Source organism: Eulemur rufifrons, chromosome 24 (genome assembly GCF_041146395.1).
Source record: "Eulemur rufifrons isolate Redbay chromosome 24, OSU_ERuf_1, whole genome shotgun sequence".
NCBI lineage: Eukaryota > Metazoa > Chordata > Mammalia > Primates > Lemuridae > Eulemur > Eulemur rufifrons.
In genome coordinates, this window is record NC_091006.1 from 24,096,554 (window position 1) to 24,116,960 (window position 20,407).

The window sequence follows — 20,407 nt, forward strand, 5'->3', positions numbered from 1 at the left end:
TCAATAATTCACATTGCTGATTATGTTCTTCATAAAACTTAACTATCTGTTCTTATAGAGATAAAATTTTGGTTAACATCTGTCCCTGCAGTAGCCAATGCACTTTAGAATGTATACAACAAATCCACACCGAATACTTCGTTGTTCAACTTTAGCCTGTTATGAAACTGACAATGCTGTGTTGCATTTGCTCAAACATGTTAATAGTTAACAATATTTATAACTTGTTGCAAAGTATCACTTAAAATTGTAGCTTTAGCAGAGAGAGTTTTCTGACGCAAGATACAATGAAAAAAATGAGAACATCTGGACCTGTTAACATTTTTCTTTTTTTTTTTTTTTCTTTTTCTTTTTTTCTTTTTTTTTTTTTTTTTTTGAGACAAGAGTTTCACTCTCTCTGTTGCCCTGGCTAGAGTGCAGTTGCATCATCATAGCTCACAGCAACCTCAAACTCCTGGGCTCAAGGGATCCTCCTGCTTCAGCCTCCCAAGTAGCTGGGACTACATGCATGCACCAACATGCCCAGCTAATTATTCCTATTTTTTTTTTTTTCATAGAGATGGGGTCTTGCTCTTGTTCTGGCTGGTCTTGAACTCCTCAGCTCAAGTGCTCCTCCTGCCTTGGCCTCCCAAAGGTGTGAGCCACCATGCTCAGCCTTCTTAATACTTTTTTTAAAATCTGTGCAATAAACCCTTCATGTTTTCCTGTCATGGAAGGTGCACTATCTATACATACACTTACTAAATTTACCAAATTCAGTCCAACTTCACATTTATCTTGAAAGTTGTTGAAGATATCTATTCCCCATGTTTTGTTTGCAAGAGTGCCCGAAGCAAGTAACTCTTCATAACAATGAAAACCTTCTGTTATGACCTGAATGAAGTATAAAACCTCTGTGGAGTCAGTAGTATCAGTTGATTTATCCAAAGTGATTGAATAATATGTATTTTCCCTTTGAAGTATTATTGCATGAAGTTGTTCTCTTAAATTGAAAGCTAATTCATGCTGCTGATCAGTTATGGTTCTCCTTGAAAGAGGCAGTTTGTATTACTTTGGAACATTATCAGGGTCTAAGCATCCTACAACTTCAACAATGCTTTCTTTCACAATTTCTATATCACTGGATGGCTTCCCTTTTCTTCCTGAGTATATAAGTTACTTTATAAGTTGCTTCAGTGGCATTATTTCCAGGTCTTATTGTTGCTTGAAAGAATTGTCTTTGCTTTTGCTTTTCATCTTTTAATTTCTGCAATATGACCTTTCATGCCTCTCTAATTTAAAATATTTGTGTTCCTTACGAGTGTTATAATGCTGATGAGCATTGAATTTCTTTAATGTTGATATTGCAGTATCACAAACCAAGAAAATCATCCTATCTATAGCAGAACAAGATAATATTGCAATTCCCAATCCTTATTTTAAAAAAATCTGTTTTTTTCCTTTAGCATTCTCTTGGTCTTCTTTGACATGATGGGCTGTTAAGCAGACAGAATTAAAAAATACCGTGGAGCTATGCAACTATTCACAAATTCCACTTCAAACAGATACACAGTGCACTGTTGTCAAAAGCTGATAACAGACTGGCATACTCAACCCCCCTAAACTCTCACCAACCAGCCTTATGTGGTAATGGCGCCAGTGAGGTAAGGGGAAGTTAGAATTAAATCACGAGTGTAGCTGCCATCTATTTAGCCCTTCTGGCTTACTAATGTTCTAATTGTGCCAGTCAATCTGGAAGGATTATTTGGTTGAAAGTTATTTTATTCTTTGGTATTTTAGATACGTTCATTTCAAAAATAAAATAAAAATACAAAAGGCGAACAAAAATGTATTAATACAAATAAAAGGATTTGTTCTATAAAATGTGGATTCAGTCAAAAGGCTGCACTTGAGGACCTAGATAGCCACAAGTGGCCTTAAGGCTTCAGGTTCCCCACCCCTGACCTGACTATTCAGTATCAGTCTGAATTGAACCAGGGGCAGCTCTGCCAGTTAGGACCTTTTCACTTAAAAACTATCCCTCTGCTTTCCCTTCTTGTCATTTTTCCCCTTCACCTCAGCTAAGTCTTTTCAGTTTACAGTTAGGGTTTATTTCCCTTTCTGCAGAAAGCCTTCCTTGACTCAGCTCTTTATCCTCCACCAGTCTAAGTGACATGCCTCTCTGGGTTCCAGTAACACCCTGACCTTACTCCACAGAAGACAATATTATCAAGAGTAGGCAATATTATCAAGTGGGTGGGGGCTGGAGCCAAGTTACATGGATTTGAATCATGCCATGTTACTTACTACCAGCCCTGTGAAGTTGAGGACTTTAATTTCATATTACTTCTCTTTCCCTTTATGTAAAACAGAGCAAATAATATAATAGGGTTTTTGGAAGATGAAATAAAATTGTGGAAGCCAAGTATTCAGAACAGTATCTGGCACCATTATGCCAGTATCTGGCATAAGAATACACCATTTTTTGCTACTATTCTTACACAATAATTTCCTGATAACTTGCCTCTTCCCTATTTTACATTGAAAATTCCTTAAAAGCAGATATACTATCTTGTTCACCCTTGATTCCCCAGCATCTGACACATGGCTGGTTGTTTTATTTACTTAATTGTTTTTCCTACTCTCACCCTTTCCCTCCAAGCCAACCTCCCCATGGCTCCAAACAAAGCTCTGTGTTTTTCTGCTGCTTACGATCTTCTCAGTCTTCAGTTTGGCCTCAACTCTTGGCCATCAATGACCAACACTCTAGACTACTTGTCTTTCTTTGAACGTGAAGTTACCTTGTTACCTTTCTTCCGAATTTTCTTTCCCTTGTAACTTATTATGCAGTGAAGCAAAATTACATCTTCATTCTTTTGGGCAATGAACCTTATGCAAGTTTCTCTTATGGGCTTTACCACATTATATAGTTACATAACTATTGGTCCACTTCTGTAGTTTCCTCAATGATGTGTTTAAATCAACAGTGTACCGTAAGGCCTCAATAAATGTTTACATTTTTATGTGAATTCCAAAGCCATATTAAAATGCAGTATAATTCCTTTCCTCAATTACAAACAAAACAAGTAGGCTTTTGTGACTACAGGTGAGTCGGATGCATGCTGCACTACCTTTGGGTAAGCCCTGGGACCCCAACTAAGAAAGTACATCTGGTACACAGAAGGGACCACCCCAAACCTGTCCTAAGTAAGACCCGGATTTCCAGAACTGAATCGGGAGTCCTGTAGAGCGACACGAAGCATGTTTGCCTCCGGGTGACAGGGTCTCCACGGCGTTTCAGATGGGAAAGCTACGCCATCTGCGCGTGCACAACACAGCAAGCCATTCAAAAACAACCTGGGAAACCTAATCACACAAATTAAGACTGTTCCAAGGACGTCTGGGCTGGGGGGCGGGTCGACGTGCTGACGTCACGTCACGTCCCCTTGGCCGTCCCGCCTCTCCGCCTCTCCGCACTGTGACGTTCCCAGAGAGGAACGAAGCGTAAACAGCGCAGGGCATTTCGGGAGCAGGATTGTTTCACGCAGGAAGCAGGCTCCATTTTAGCGCCGCCCGCCGTCGCCATCTGTTTCCCTTCCCTCCCCCTTACCCTCGCCCGTGGCTGAGTCCCAACGGGAAGGCTGGGCCTAGGTTTCTGGGGGCTGGAGTGAAAGGAAGGAAGGGGGAAAGGGAAGAAACGGGAAGAGTCAAGAAGGGTGAGTGTTAGAGGCCAAGTGCGAAGCGCGCAGCCGGGCGGCCGGACTGACGGACGGGCCTGTGCTACTGCTGCCGCGGCTGCAGCGCCCGCGCGAGTCGCATCTAAGCGGCGGCGGCGGCGGCGGCGGCGGCAGCGGCAACCGGAGGGGAGCAATGGCGGCGGACAGCCGGGAGGAGAAAGGTTAGTGCGGAGAAAGGTGACGGGCGGAGGCGGGGCTCGGGAGTGGGGTGGTGGAGCGGTGGTCGTCGTTGCGGGGCGGGGTTGGGGGTTGGGGAGTTTAGCGTGCCTCGCGCCGAGCCGGTCGCCCCCACCAAGACACTTGGACTCATTGGCAGAGACCAGGCCTGTCCTTTCGTCCTCGGTCTCCATATGGCCTAGCGTTTCATCTCGCCTAGGGTTTTTCTTTGATCCAGATTTCACGCTTGACTTTCCGTTTAGCTGGCGAGAGGGCCTGTTCTGAGTTGCAGGGCCCTAGATTTATTTCCTGGTAAGATTATGCGGATGTGATGCGTATTTTGAGGACCTTTGTTGTTAGGCTAAATTTTGGAAGCCTTTAATGTCGCGATTAACGCTTTTAGTCTGCTGACTGAGCATGTTTAAGCAGTGGTACAGGTAGATTATTAATCTCTAGAAATACCTACAGGTAACTTCTGGCTGTTCCCATTAAAATGGCAAAGTGACAAGAATTGCCCATTTTGTTACTCGAATACTTACTTTGGAGCATGGTATTTGAAAAGAATTGTGACTTGGTCCTGGCAGAAAAATCCTGGGTACTGTTCTGCCGCATACACGTTGTGTGTAGCTGCTAGAGTGTGCAAGTTGTGGAGAATTGGAGGAATAAAATTTCAGTGAAATATGGGAAGAACTGATGTTATTAGAATGGAATGTCTTTTGAAATATCGAGCTCCTGGGCTCTGGAGATGCCACTGTAGATCCTGGATCAATACCTGTCTGGAACGTAGTCTAAATTGGATGCTACCTGAAGATCTATGTCAACCCCAAGATGAACATGATAGTCTTGGAAAGGTTATAGTTGATGAAAATATGACACAGTTGCTGCCTTGCATCTATCTCACAGATCTCATCTGTATGGCTAATTAATTTGGAGTGAGAATCTGTTAAGTGGGCTGCATTAGGCTTGTAATCTTTTTTCCTTCAATTTTTCTGATTTCTCCATCAGGAGAGTCTTCATGCTTCGGTGACCTGCTGTAGGGTAGGGGCAAGCTTGTGAAGTGGAATGGGAGGGGGAATATGCTTAAGATACTGCCCTTATCCTAAAGCAGTCCGTTGATTGGGTTATAGCAGTTTTATTTTCCATGCTTAAACTGAATCCTAAAAATCTCCCCCACCCTTTTTTTTTTTTTTTGAGAAATCCAGAAGGAATGTGGACGTAAGGTTGTGTGGTGTTAGTGAATAAAGGAAAATGCCTTTAATTAGTTGTAAGCTTAGTTATTAAAATACATGATCTTAATCAGTAAGAATTCAGTAATAAACATTTGATTGTGTAATTTATGAGCTGTGTGTATGGGAGTCTAGTGGTTGTGACAGGTGAGATGAACCAGATACAAAAATGAGTGAAATTCATTACTTCTCAAGAATTTATTGTCTGTTACGATGAACATACTTAGAAGTCAGGTAATTAGTAGCGATGCAGTAATGCACATGAAAGAAGAAAACTAGATTTAAAAGTATTGTTTTTGACATGGATTTAGTGATGATAATGGTTGGGAAGTGGTAATGTCACCTATTAGTAATACATAGGATAAATTTTCCAACTTTTGAAAAGTTGTTTGGTTTTTTTTTTGCCTCACATTTGTTTAGTTTTTTAAAAAACTTAATTTCCATAACTGAACTTCTCTGTTTCAAAAATTATGATGTGGGCTGGGCACAGTGGCTCACACTTGTAATCCTAGCACTCTGGGAGGCTGAGGCAGGAGGATCACTTGAGATCAGGAGTTTGAGACCAGCCTGAGCAAGAGCTGGATCCTGTCTCTACAAAAAAATAGAAAAAATTAGCCGGGTACAGTGGTGTGCACCTGTAGTCCTTCCTGCTTGGAGGCAGAGGCAGGAGGATTGCTTGAGCCAAGGAGTGTGAAGTTGCAGTGAGCTGTGATGACTCCACTGTACTCTAGCCCAGGAGACAGTGAGACCCTGTCTCAAAAAATGAAAATAAAAAAGTCCTGATACAAGTGCTTTTCTTTATAGTTTAGAACAGAAATTGTCTCTGGGCTACATGGAAAGCTAGCAAATACCTACTGGAATTGGTTTATTTAATTTTGGAAGAGTTCTGGAATAACCCACAGAGTGTATCACTTGCTTGAGCGTTGTCATTCCCCTAGAATTGTAGAATTGGAAACAATACTTGCCGATGCCTCTCTTAAATAAGTGGGAATCTAAGCACTTTATTCTCATCAGTTATTTTATATGAAACATTAGGAAATTATAAAGATAAACTGTTAGAATCGTAATCATGTCACAAACCTTAAGTCCCTTTTTATTAGGATAATATGAAATATCTGATTTCCTTAAGTATTAAGTTTGACAGTTGATACCTCTGACATTTCCCATTGACACTTCTTGTTTTATTTTTATTGTGAAGATACATCCTCAGTCTCCCAAATGCACATTTGGCTTTCAGAGTTTGTTTGTTTGTTTTGGAGCAATTTTTGTGAAGCCATGGATAAGTCAAAAATTCATGTTATTTTTGAATATGAGTTCCATCGTGGAACCAGTGCAGCACAGACAGCTTGAAATGTCAACGAAGTGTTTGGGAAAATGTCTCTAATAAACACATAGTACATCGATGGTTTGAGAAGTTCTGTTCTTGTGACTTTAATCTTGAAATGGAGCGATGTGGGTGACCCAAGTCCAAAGTTCAAAGTAACATGCTTTCTACCTTACCAGACTGGAAGCTGATGGGCATGAAGGCCAGGAGTATGTCTGTCTTGTTTATCAGGGGGTTTCTGGTGTACAGTAATTTTATCTCAGTGCCATGAATATTTATAAGGTTGAACTTCATTAATAACTGACTATGCAATATGACATCCAAAGCTAAGAGTTTCTCAGTTTAAGTTATACAGTACCCCCCCACCCCAATCCTTGGGAGATATGTTCCAATACCCATGGTGGATGTCTGAAACCATGAATGTCACAGAACCCACCCTAAATATACTGTTTTTTCCTAAACATACATACTTATGATTAAATTTAATTTATAAATTAGGCACAGAGATTAGCAACAACAATGATAAAATAGAACAATTATAACTATGATAACATGCCAGCATTCCTACTCTTGTATTTTGGGACCATTATTAAGTAAAATAAGGGTTACTTAAACATAAGCACTGTGATAGCGTGACAGTTGATCTACTAACCGAGATGGCTACTAAGTGACTGATGACAGGTAGCATGTATAGTGTGACTGTACTGGACAAAGAGATGATTTCTATCCCTGGTAGGGCAGCGTGGAACAATGCGAGAATGCTAGGCAGAATGGCATATAATTTAATATTTACAGGTTATTTATTTTTGAAATTTTTTATTTAATATTTTTTGATCATGGTAACCTAAACCTTGGAAAGCAAAACTGCAGATGAGGGGGGGACTACTGTATGTATACATACACACATACGCACACACACACACACACACACACGCAGTTACATGTATACATACATACACAGTTAAGTGTTGCTTAACCATGGGGATACATTCTGAGAAAGGCGTTAAGCAGTTTCATTGTGTGATCGTCATAGAGTGTGTTTATGCAAACTTAGATGATACAGCCTATTATAGACCAAGGCTGTATGGTATATATAGCCCATTGCTACTATCATATACTACAGCACATGCTATATAGCATGTTGCTGTACTAAATATTGTAGGCATTTGTAACACAGTCGTAACTATTTGTGTATCTAAACATAACTAAACGTAAAAAAGGTGCAGTAAAAATATGGTACTATCATCTTATGGGACCACGATTTTATATGCAGTTCATTGGTTCATTGTTGACCAAAACATAGTTATGTGTACTATACATATTATGGCACTCACAATAGTAAGTGTTTCAGATAAAATAGCTTTTTCTGATTTATTTTAGTTAGGACTCTGTAAAGCATAGAGTATGTAATTGGTATTCCTATGTGTTTGTTTTACCTATAATAGAAGTAAGGTAGAAAATTAAAAATGCTATTCTTACACACTTCAATTGTATGCTTTTTGGAAAACAGGGAGTTAGACTGGACTGGGAACTCCAAGTCTCTTAACTTCATTTAGAGCAGCAGTCCCCAACCTTTTTGACGCCAGACCATTTTCATCGAAGACAATTTTTCCAAGGGGGTTGGGGTGGTGGGGTTGGTTTCTGGATAGTTCAAGTGCATTACATTTATGGTGCAGTCAAACCTCTCTGCTAATGATAATCTGTATTTGCAGCTGCTCCCCAGCTCTAGCATCACTGTCTCAGCTCCACCTCAGATCATCAGGTATTAGATTCTCCTAAGGAGCACGCAGTCTAGACCCCTGGAATGCACAATTTACAGTAGGGTTCGTCCTTCTGTGAGAATCTAATGCCATTGCTGATCTGACAGGAGGTGGAGCTTATGCAGCAATGTGAGAGATGGGGAGCTGATTGGGGAGTGGCTGTAAATACCGATGAAGCTTCCCACTGCTCACCTCCTGTTGTGCGGCCTGGTTCCTAACAGGGTACAGATCAGTACTGATCTCTGCCTGGGCTGGGGGTTGAGGACACAGATTTAGAGAAATGACAGTTTTGAATGACGAAAAGTAGCCGAGAAACTGGTAAAATGTACATTGGAAGATAACAGAAGGGGAAGTTCCAGGAAATCTTGCACCATTGCCAAACCCCGCTAAAACTATATTAAGTGAATTAAAATAATAAAAGTGTAATGTACTTTATTGCCTTGGCTGTTGGGAAATAAAATGTGTAGTATATTTAACCTTTCTTTAAATACTAAGTCTGATGCTGGACCCTGAAATAAATAATACTTTATATCTTCTGACCCAGAGGCTTCTGGGATCAAAAAATGACTGATAAAGTTTAATTTTCTACACTGATAACCCTGGAGTTAAGGTTTGTGACCTTCCTGGGCCTGGAATTTAAAGATTAACGTAGATTTGGGTATAATGGAAAAAGCACTGAATTTGGATTCAGAATTTGGAGATTTTAGTCAATTCACTTGAATTCTGTGGGCTTCATTTTGGAATTTTTGCTGTGTACATAACCTTCTATGGTTAAACTACTTTGAAAGCCAGTTAGATTAAGTTCCCATGTTTACCTAAAACAAAAACCCCAATCAAGCAACAAAAAATTAGGATTGTTACTTTTAACATCTTGTCAGTTTTTGAACAGGCTTTAAAAATAATGACTGTCATTCTTTTTATATCCCTCTTTTACCTCATATACCTTGGGAATCTGTACCTTTACTTCAAAACTCAGTTTGTGGTGATAACTAAGATTGTGCTAGTTTACATCACTGACAACATTACAGTCCATATACAGAAGATAATGTGAATGCAAAACATTCACCCATGATTGTACTTTCACAGAGGAATCAAGCTAGCAACCAATTGTTTTTGTGTGTGTGTGTGTGTGTGTGTTTTAATTGAAGCAACATTTAAAAGTTAGACAATTCCAAATAAAAATTAGTTTGGGAATCCTCTTGAAAACTTGGAAGATCTGACAACACTGTGCTTGCATCTGGAGTTGAGTAGGTGTGTCCCCTTTAGTGTTCTGCCTTTTTTACCTTACAAAGTAGTATATACTGAATTCAGAAACTGGAGTTTGATATCTCTGTGCCTCAGTGTCTATTGAACTGAACCTTTATTTATATGAAGTTGTTTAACATCATTGTTATTCAGGGATTGCAGACATATATGGATGCTAGGGTCAGACAGATTAAGTACTTGCTTAATATAATAGGTAGTAGTATTATGGGTTTGTTTGTTTGTTTTTTTTTTTTTTTGAAGAGCAGGCATGGTGTATGTTCAGGCAGTAATAGTAAATACACTGATTCACCAGGTATAAAGTCAGATTGTCTCATGCAAAACCTTGACATATGTTACCTTCTCTGTGTCTTGACAGAAGACTATCAGGACTGCTCCAGCTGGTTGTTTCCAGGTGAGAATCTGGGCCCCTTAATGGTCAAATAATCCTTTTAAAAAGTGGGGTTTTTTTAATATTAAATCCTTGGAATTTTCAAAAACAAAGCATCCAAGAGCTGGATTTATCATGTAAGTTACTACTGTATAACTTTTGGATGGATTTGAATTTTGGCTCTAAATGGAAATGAAGTATTGTTTTATTGAGCACTGGCACATTACGAAAAATCTACATTGTTGTGGCATCTTAATTTTGAAACAGTTTTAGAGATTTAAAAATGATTTTTAAAGTCTGTATAGTTCTATATAGACATCAAAAAAATTTTCATTGTGAAGTACCTTTTTTGTTTTTTTTGGAGGCGAGATCTCACTTTGTTGTCCTGGCTGGAGTGCGGTTGTATGATCATAGCTCTCTGAAGCCTCGAACTCCTGGGCTCAAACAGTCTTCCCACTTAAGCCTCCTAAGTAGCTGCCACCATGCCTGGCTAATTTTATTTTATTTTATTTATTTATTTTTTTTTGTAGAGGCTAGGTTGCCCAGGCTGGGTGTTTAAACTTCTGGCCTCAAGTGATCCTCCTGCCTCAGCCTCCCAAAGTGCTGGGATTATAGATGTGAGCCACTGCACCCAGCTGTGAATTGCTTTATCCTATAGAAATTAGGATTATTTTTGTAGTCATGAATTGTATGTTTATAGAAGTTTTCTTAATCTGGCATTTGCTAACCTTTGCTCATTATACTATTAATATTCTTTGATTGGGGTGCTGCTGCCAACTACTGTGAAGTAATTGAATGTATACATACCTTTATATAGGATATCAGTAGTATTATATTTCAAGACAAAGAAAGTGATTTAAAACATTTATTAAGGGAGTTTTAAAAAGTCACCCTAGAACTAGCAGATGTTACTTTCTTTCTTAAAGAGATAATTATTTCTTTCCAAAAAAGATATGCCAACGATAATTATACTCTTTAACAGCAATAGCTTGTGAGAGTATTAAAATGTTTCCTTTTTTTTAATAACTAATTCATTCTAAATTGAAAAGTGAATTAAAATGTATGTAAAGTGTACTTTTTCGAGCCAATGAAGGAAGTGGCCAGAGGAAGCAGCTTATGTTAACTTTATAATCCAATACTATAAGCACCAACATTGGCCTTTGATAGCCAGTTTTTGGTTTTTAAAAATGCACCTTACATGTATAATTAAAATTGTTACAGTTAAGTAAAACTAACTATATTTGGTAGCTGTGAAAACCTCCACCACATATTGACACTTCTCCCAATAATAAGTGTAATATGTGTTCCCTTTGAGCCTGGGTGGGCTTTTGTGATTGCCTCTGAATAAAATATTGTGGTAGTTGCTGAGTTTCTCCATGGTCCTTTGTCTGGAAACACACGTTTAAGAGTCCTAATCCTCCATGTAAGAGGTCTGCCTAGCCTGAAACTGCTGTAGTGGCGAGTGACCACAGAGAGGTCCAGTGCCTCTGAAGCTCCAGCAGCTTTGAGTCTTCCCAGCCTAGGTGTCAGCCAGGCTTGTGAATGAACAAGCCTTCAGATGATTTCAGCTCCATGCATTTTACTGCAACCACATGAGGGACCCTAGTTGAGCCCCAGAGCCAAGAGCCATAATCAAAAATAATTGTTATTGCTTTAAGCCATCAAATTTTGGGGTGATACACAGCAGTAGCTAGTACTTGTTTTGTTGAAGAAAGGATTGTTTTAAAAAAGGATTTTGTTTTATTTTCTGGACCAGATTTTGTATATTAGGTCGCCTAGTCATTAGTAAAAGTGCTGGGGCAGGTAGGGTTTATTAGAGTCTGTTAGTCATAAGAAAAGACTTAAAGTTTGAAAAATTCATCAGGAAATTCAAATAACTGTCCTCCTTTTTTTTTTTTTTTCCACTAACACTCATCTTTCTATTCTATAAATGCCTGTGATCAGAGGTGAAGAAACTTGAGCTCAGAAAAACTCCGACTTTCCTAATACCTAGCTCTTAAGCAATAACCTGCATTTTCTTGCCTCCAAATGTCTTTCCTCTGTTTATCGTATTTCGGTAAATATATAAATACTTTCAGTGGTGGAGAAAAGTAACTTAAAAATGTGATCATTTATATCAGGGTTTGGCAAGGTTTTCTTATTATTTTTTTAAAGCCTTAAAAATATAAAAGCCATTCTTAAAGCCATACAGAAACAGGCCGTGAGCCACATTCTGCAGGTTTTAGTTTGTCTATTGTGATAAAACCAACCACACAGTTTATTGATGTCATGGACTATAATATAGATGAAAATGTGTACATCATCAAGTGAGGATATTGTAGTTGATCTCAAATATCCAAATAAATTTAAGACGTTTTAATGTTGGAAATACAGAACTTTCTAGTGCACTAATTTGAAATTAATCTACATGTATACGATCTTTTAATGTTTTGCGTTTGTGTTGTGTTCTTTATGCTTAAGGTGTTTTTAATGTTCTCCATCTAATTTAACTGTAGATTTGGAAAGCCAGAACGCCAGACAAATATCCACTGTTATTAGACAAATGTATTTGGTCAACTTGAACTTATGTTTCTTTATCTTCAAAGTAATGGGTGATAAGACATGCCTTGTTTATTTCGTATCGTATGTATATATAATACATGTGATGGTGATAAAATGTTAAAGTGGCAAGGTATTTTATTAAGGATTGGTTAATATTTGTCTTGCAAAAGTTTGTAGGTACTTTTATAAAACTGCAACTAATATATAAATTTGAATTCATTAACACTTTTAAAATAGTAATACCCCTTTCTATAGGGAAACCATGATTTAGACATGTTTTTAAAATTTAAATTGATTTAAATTTACCTCCTGCATAATTCCTTTCTATATTTATTAAATTTGGCACATATAAAGTATGTAATTTCATGTAAATATTCAGGCTTAGGAGTGATATTTCTAATTAAGATCTAGTGACTTTATGAAAAGATTTGTGTAGCACTATATTTACTTAATTGCCTATTTTGTTGTGATAGGTTTATATTTTTTCTTTTTGTCTTCTGCAAATATATTTGATTCTGGCCAGGCATGGTAGTTCATGCCTATAATCCCAGCACTTTGGGAGGCCGAGGCAGGAGGATGGTTTGAGGCCAGGAGTTTGAGACTAGCCTTAGCAACATAGAGTGAGACACTACCTCTACAAAAAATAAGAATTAGCTGGGCTTGGTGGCATGCGCCTGTAGTCCTAGCTACTCTGGAGGCTGAGGCAATAGGATTGCTTAAACCCAAAGCTGCAGTGGCCTCCCAAAGTGCTGGGATTATAGCCATGGGCCACCACGCCCGGTCACTGTTCAGATCTTGAGGGAATTTTGTCTTTAGTGAAAACATAAATCTAGAGGATGAGAGAAGCTTTTTTGGTTGGCATATCTTGATTTTAAGTGACATTTAAAAAAATAGGTAAACAAAAATAAAAATCCGTTATAGTATATTTTCATTTTAGGAAAATGGTAAAGTACAGATCAGCATTGATACTACCTAACAAAATTAATTGTTATGCCATTCCAGGCACAGTGGTTTTCAAATATCCTTCTTAAATAGAAACTGTGTCTGTCTCCAAATACAGAGGAAAATGTTACCCTTTCCATTTCTTGTTAAGTTTATTTCCCTTCTTACGTCCTATGTTAACTGTTTCAGTCTTGTTAGGCACTGATTCTTACCCTTTTGGGAAAATTTGAATCCCATCTAACCTGTTTATAGACCCCAGATTAATTAATAAACTTTGCTATACTTGGAGTGGGCTTTGCTTTTTGCTTGGAACCATAAATACAAGTTTTCTGTCTCATCAGTTTTCATGACTTTGTACTTACCCTTTGCTACATCTTAAATTTGGAAAGACATTTTTGGTACTGGAATACTTTGTGCTTAAAAAAAGTACAAAGCTTTTAGTACATTATTAAAAAATGAGCTTTTTTTTTTTTTTCTTTTTGGAGAGAATCGAAAGGGAAAAATCTAAGATTTATTTTGTCTTGTTGGACAGGGCGGTGGTAGGGAAACAAAACTTTGCTATTTACATGATCCTTGAATGTCAGTATAGTCATAGTTACCTTTTCTGAACAAGTTAAACTTCTATAGTCCATACCAGCAGGTTGCAACTTTTTTGATTGTGTAGCACATCAGTGATTTTTTTTAACTTTTTATTTTGATGTAATTTCAAATACACAGAATAGGTACAAGAGTAGTACAGAGAATTTTCTTTTACTCTCCAACCACATTCTGCAAATATTAACATTTTATTGTGTTTTTCTTATCCTCTTTCAATCTATGTGCACATGCACAATTTTTTCTTTTTCAGAACCATTTGTCAATTGCAGACATGGTGCATCTTTGCCCCTAAATACTTAACTATTTCCTAAAAATAAGAACTTTGTTTTACTTACCTGTAGTATTGTCAATTCAGAAAATTAACATTGATACTCTAATCTACAAGCCTTATTCAGATTTCACTAGTTTTCCCAGTTATATTTCAGATTATGGGTTGTGTTCAGTTATCATATCTCTTTATTATGGAATAGTTTGTTAGTCGTGTTTCATGACAGTGACATGTTAGGATGCTCTTTAATTTGGGTTTGTCTGATGTTTCCTCATGTGTGGGGTTAGATTTTGCACTTTGCATAGGAATATCACAAAGGCATTGTTCTGTTTTTCTTAGATCATCATAACAGGAGTTCTGTGTTACTGATTTGTCCCATTATTGATGATGTTAACTTTGATTACCTGATTAAGCTAACATTTGCCTTATTTCTGCACTGTAAAGTTACTAGATTGTCCTTTGTACTCTTGTGGAGAGTACACATTTTGAAAAATGTTATTTGTAAATTGTACACATGTATTTCTAGACTGATTTATTGTGTACATTTTAAAGCCATCACAAGTTAGAAATTAAAAGTTGAAATAAAAATCCTTTTGTGTGCCCCAGTATATCTTTTTATAGCCTATGGGATGTATACTCCTAGCTTTGTAAAAGATCTCTGTGTATATCCTTTACCTTGTATTGTTTCATAGAAATGAATCTTGTGTCATAATTCTGAAATAAAAACTCTTTGGGGCTTATGATTTCACACAGTAAATACTTAAAATAAATGCATAATGATACTGATTTTTTTCCTATTAATTCTTAATTTTATTTGCAGATGGAGAACTTAATGTTCTAGATGATATTTTGACTGAAGTACCAGAACAGGATGATGAACTGTATAATCCAGAGAGTGAACAAGATAAAAACGAGAAAAAGGGTATGTAAGATTTCTACTATTTTTGTTAAATGACTGTAAATAGAGGAGATGCAGTTTCTTAAGAACTGTGTTTCTACTTGTTCCTTGAAGGTGGTTAACACCAAACATGTAACAAACTGTGTTGTTCTTTTTTTTAATATATGAAACTTATATGGATTTGTTCCAGTTGTCAAAAGCTATGTTTTCTTTCAGATTAACTCTGGAGTAAAAATACTTCAGAAGACATTTTAAAGAAATGAGGCTTTATTCTCCCTGATGTATATTATCTGTTAATCCTTGGTGAAATAAGTGGAATATTACAAATACTTTGTGTCTTTTAAATTGTATTTTAAAGGATCAAAAAGAAAAAGTGATCGAATGGAATCTACTGACACCAAGCGACAAAAGCCTTCTGTCCATTCAAGACAATTGATTTCTAAGCCATTGAGCTCATCTGTTAGCAATAACAAAAGAATAGTTAGTACAAAAGGAAAGTCAGCCACAGAATATAAAAATGAGGAATATCAAAGATCTGAACGAAATAAGCGTCTAGATGCTGATCGGAAAATTCGTCTATCAAGCAGTGCCTCGAGAGAACCTTATAAGAGTCAATCTGAAAAAACTTGCCCCCGGAAAAGGGATCCTGAAAGGAGGACCAAATCCCCTACGCCAGATGGTTCTGAGGTAGTAATATTATTGCAGATATAAAACAGCAGTTCTTTTTGATGCTTTAGAACTATTCATTCACTCTGACCTTGTCTGTTACATGACTGCTGATTCCCTTTTTCTTTAAACATCAGAGAATTGGGCTTGAAGTGGATAGACGTGCAAGCAGATCCAGCCAGTCTTCTAAGGAAGAAGTGAACTCTGAAGAGTATGGCTCCGACCATGAGACTGGCAGCAGTGGTTCTTCGGATGAACAAGGCAACAACACTGAGAATGAGGAGGAAGGAGTGGAAGAAGATGTAGAGGAAGATGAAGAGGTAGAAGAAGATGAAGAGGTGGATGAAGATGGAGAGGAGGAGGAGGAAGAAGAGGAGGAGGAGGAAGAAGAAGAGGAGGAGGAAGAAGAAGAAGAAGAATATGAACAGGATGAGAGAGACCAGAAGGAGGAGGGAAATGATTATGACACTCGAAGTGAGGCCAGCGACTCTGGTTCCGAATCTGTTTCCTTCACAGATGGGTCTGTCAGATCTGGTTCAGGCACAGATGGATCAGGTACTACTTTTTATGTAAAAGTTTGTCTTTGGGGGAGAAAAACTTTGATTGGTTTAGTTCTTGAAAATGTTCAGGTTGTACAGTTTTTGAGAGATGGGGGATATTAGTAGGATTGTCTTGTGATCTTTTATAGTTAATTATGTGATATTGTGTGTTGTAAATACATGTGAATAATTTGAATGAGATTTGCGTATTTCAGTAAAGGTATTTCCCAGCTTCAGGTTGATTGTGTGTGTTGTAAATGAACACAAATCCAGGCTGGGTACAGTGACTCACACCTGTAATCCGAGCACTCTGGGAGGCCTCGATGGGAAGATTGCTCTACCTCAGGAGTTCGAGACCAGCCTGAGCAAGAATGAGACCCCATCTCTACCAAAAATAGAAAAATTAGCCAGGTGTCATGGTGCGCACCTGTAGGCCCAGCTATTCAGGAGGCTGAGGCAGGAGGATCGCTGGGGCCCAAGGAGTTTGAGGTTTCAGTGAGCTACAATGATGCCACTGCACACTATGCGGGGAGACAGAGTGAGACTGTCTCAAAAAAAAAAAAAGAACACAAGTCCAGTTGTTTCTCTATAAGGAAATATATTTCAGATTTTTATGTTGTAAGTTCTTAAGTTTCCATACCAGGCAACAATAGCTTATTTAAAACACTGATGTACTCGAAGTATATTCATAAGAAACCTGTCCACTAGGTATTACAATATTTTCATGGGAAAATGCCCCTAGATTTCTGTCATGTGACAGCAGAACCAAAACAAATTCTTTCTTTTTTACTTGGGAGCACAAACTTTTTTCTTAATTCTGTACCTGTGAGTTGACTGGCTGAGACAGGGTCCACAGAGGGCTGGGGTGAAAAGTTACAAGATGGAAAAGAAGAGTATAAATAAGATTCTTGTGGAAAGATTGGATAAGAGCTTATCTTGGGTCATTTTTTTCAGTACTACATGTCCTACCTCTTTTTCCCTGTCTCATCCATGAGAAAAAAAATGTATGATTATTGGGTAGTTGCAGTCACTAGGCTGAAGGACCCTCTGGTCAGAGGAAACCCAGAGAGCACAGCAGAGAGACTTCAGGGTACTTACCGACCACTGGCTACTTTATGGTGATTATAGTCTCATAACTGTCTTATGTAAAAGTGCTACCAGATTGCTACATAAACAAAATGTAGTAAAATCAGCCTTTTGTTTACTAGAGTTGTAGGTTTGGGAGTTGAAACAAGTTTTTTAAGGACGTTAAAGAGTTAAATAGATGAGTAGTTAGGTTTGATGTAAAACCTAGATGCTTTAATTTCATGCTCCCATTATGCTTTTTGCAAACTGATGGGACATATCTTTTATAATTTATAATCATGGTTAAGGAACAAAAATTGCATTGGCAATATGGATTGAATGTTCATTTACTGTGGAGGATGTGTGAAACCACCCATTGGGGAAGGGAACATTTTGTTATAAGAATCTTCTTTTTGATATCTGTTAGAAACATTCTTAAACTTGAATGTTTGTGTAAGTCAAAGGGGACTTATTTAAATGGATAGGGCCTGAAATAATCTGCATTTTTAATAAGCTAAATGAGATGATGCCAGTACTGTAGTACTTGATGATACTTTATTTTTGTGGAGAAGACATTTCAAACTGAATGGTAGCCTGTATTTTTAAATAAATTTTGATATCAAAACTGTTAATAGAAGTTGTTCATTGTTTTAAAAGAGATACCTGGAACCCTTGTTTTCCTTATTAAAGGAGAATTTCTTATGTGGAACATCCTTTCAGGTACTGTTTTTAGTGTGCAGCAAATTATTTTTTTCATCTGGTAGTTTGTTTTTATAATTCATGAAAGAAAAATGGGATGGATTTGGAACTCTAATTAGGAGATGTCAGTTTGGGGTTTTCTTTTTTTAAAATAGAGGAGTCTCATCACCTAGGCTGGAGTGCAGTGGTGTTATAGTTAGTTCACTGCAGCCTCAAACTCCTGGCCTCAAGCAGTCCTCCTGCTTCAGCCTCCCAAAGATCTAGGATGACAGACGTGAGCCACTGCACCTGCCTATGGAAATGCCAGCTTTTAAATACCAGGGATCTCACAGTTTAGTTAGTAACATCTTTATAAAAGCAACATGCTGGTTGATAAAACTTTTATTAGATGACTTTCATTTTTTTTGACCCAAGGGTAATAGTTGGGGGAGGGGACAATAAACTTGAGAGCAGTGGGAGTTATTAAAAAAAGAAGAAAATTCCTTTTAGATTTTTCATACTAATGCTAGGTTTAGCATTATATAAAAACAATTGGGCAGGATCTCTGCTTCTATTTTGTTCCCTGCATTATCTCAGTGAGAGATCTTTAGTACTTTGAACCATAAAGTAATCTTTTTTTAACAGCCAAAAGAGATGCATTATCTTTTTTTAAGACAGAGTCTTACTCTATTGCCCGGCCTAGAGTGCCGTGGTGTCAGCCTAGCTCACAGCAATCTCAAACTCCTGGGCTCAAGCGATTCTCCTGCCTCAGCCTCCCACATAGCTGGGACTACAGGCATGCGCCACCATGCCCGGCTGATTATTTTCTATATATATTTTTAGTTGTCCAGCTAATTTCTTTCCTTTTTTAGTAGAGACGGGGGTCTCGTTCTTGCTCAGGCTGGTCTCGAACTCCTGAGCTCAAACAATCCACCCGCCTCAGCCTCCCATAGTGCTAGGATTATAGGCGTGAGCCACTGTGCCCGGCCAAGATGCAGTATCTTTAGTGTGATCAACTAGTAGTGCTTAGACTCCTGAAAGGAATATCCATGGAGGAAAGTTTAAAAGAGACATGTGAGAACTTTTGAAGGAAATAATAATTAAAGCCTCAAAACTAATTAGACATGTAGTCCCCTTTCAAGGACAGTAGTAAAATATCTTTTGCATTCACTTGATAAGAATAGAGCTCAGGGCTTGTACTCTCAACCCAGGGGACCTGCCTTTGAGTCTAAGTTCTGCCAACCAGGAACCTAGACCCTGGCCAACTTGGGACCCTGGCCAAGTTGCCTAACCCCCCTATAAGCTGAGGTTTCTTCATCTGTAAATGAGAATAGCTCATGAACTTGTCCTGAGAATTAAGGGAGAGAATTTATTTAAAGCTCATATAGTTTTTGAACAATGTCTTTAAAATGGAACACTTTCTGAGAAAATTGAGGGATCAGGAGAGAGGTAAAGATTGACTAATATAAGGACCATGCAAAAACCAGGCACATGTTAGTACATTCTTGTTTGATTACTTGTGTTAATGTCTGTATTGTGATATTTGAAAACTGTTATTTGGTTTCTCTTTAGATGAGAAAAAGAAGGAAAGGAAGAGAGCTAGAGGCATATCTCCAATTGTTTTTGATAGAAGTGGAAGCTCTGCATCAGAGTCATATGCAGGTATTCTCATTTTACCTTTATTTGTGATCATATCTGACTGATTCTAATGTAATCTGCTTTAGAAAGTGTGGAGGCTGTAGTTTAGTGTGAACTTGTTGATGTCCATTAGTACTGATTTTGGCATGTTCAGTGTAATAATTCTAGAGGAAACTAAGCTTTTTCTTATTATTTTAATCCTGTTCTGTTATTGCTTAAGTGGAATTTTTACTTTTTTTTTTTCTTGGAAGATGATGATTCAGTGACTAGTTTTCTGAGTGGGAAACTGTTCAAATATATTTTTTAAAAAATCCAAACAACCCAAAAAGCAAAACACTCGTACACATTGAGAAGTATTTTTTTGTGTGTGTGGGTGCGCCAGGAGGAATAATTTGTCTTGAATGAGAATTTTATGTGACAAGACTGTAGAAATTTTGTCTTATCTCTATTAAAGCTCAATCTGAACAAATGTACTTTGGCTAAATACAGGTTCAGAAAAGAAGCATGAGAAATTATCATCTTCCGTTCGTGCTGTCCGAAAAGGTATCATTTAAATTTGAAATTGTTTCCATTGCATGCTGCATAAAGTCATTATTTTGCCTTATTAGTTCTCCATTAATAGTTGGTTTTAATGTAGTAATGTTCTGATATATTAAGGGAAAAAATTAATACGGTCTTACATAGAAAGCTCTGTCCACTTCTTATTGCCTATTTCTTAGAGCCATACCAAACATTTCAGGATATTTTAGTTTTTGGACAA

The 20,407-nt window shown here is 37.7% G+C and overlaps 2 protein-coding genes across 4 annotated transcripts in view; one reads left to right on the top strand and one right to left on the bottom strand.

Annotated features, from left to right (window-relative positions):
- The window catches only part of LOC138374276 (transmembrane protease serine 11E-like), a 61,216-nt gene extending 57,651 nt beyond the window's left edge, over window positions 1-3,565 (bottom strand). The window contains exon 1 of the mRNA XM_069456985.1: window positions 3,420-3,565. Coding sequence (XP_069313086.1) covers window positions 3,420-3,565 — 146 coding nt within the window. The remainder of the gene's footprint in view (window positions 1-3,419) is intronic.
- The window catches only part of YTHDC1 (YTH N6-methyladenosine RNA binding protein C1), a 37,094-nt gene continuing 20,217 nt past the window's right edge, over window positions 3,531-20,407 (top strand). For 2 of the 3 annotated variants that reach the window (XM_069457191.1, XM_069457192.1), the window contains exons 1-7: window positions 3,531-3,877; window positions 9,804-9,839; window positions 14,984-15,085; window positions 15,420-15,748; window positions 15,865-16,282; window positions 19,582-19,671; window positions 20,137-20,190. In XM_069457191.1, the coding sequence (XP_069313292.1) occupies window positions 3,850-3,877; window positions 9,804-9,839; window positions 14,984-15,085; window positions 15,420-15,748; window positions 15,865-16,282; window positions 19,582-19,671; window positions 20,137-20,190 (1,057 nt within the window). In that variant the 5' untranslated portion in view covers window positions 3,531-3,849. The remainder of the gene's footprint in view (window positions 3,878-9,803; window positions 9,840-14,983; window positions 15,086-15,419; window positions 15,749-15,864; window positions 16,283-19,581; window positions 19,672-20,136; window positions 20,191-20,407) is intronic. The other variant, XM_069457194.1, reaches the window with a different exon arrangement.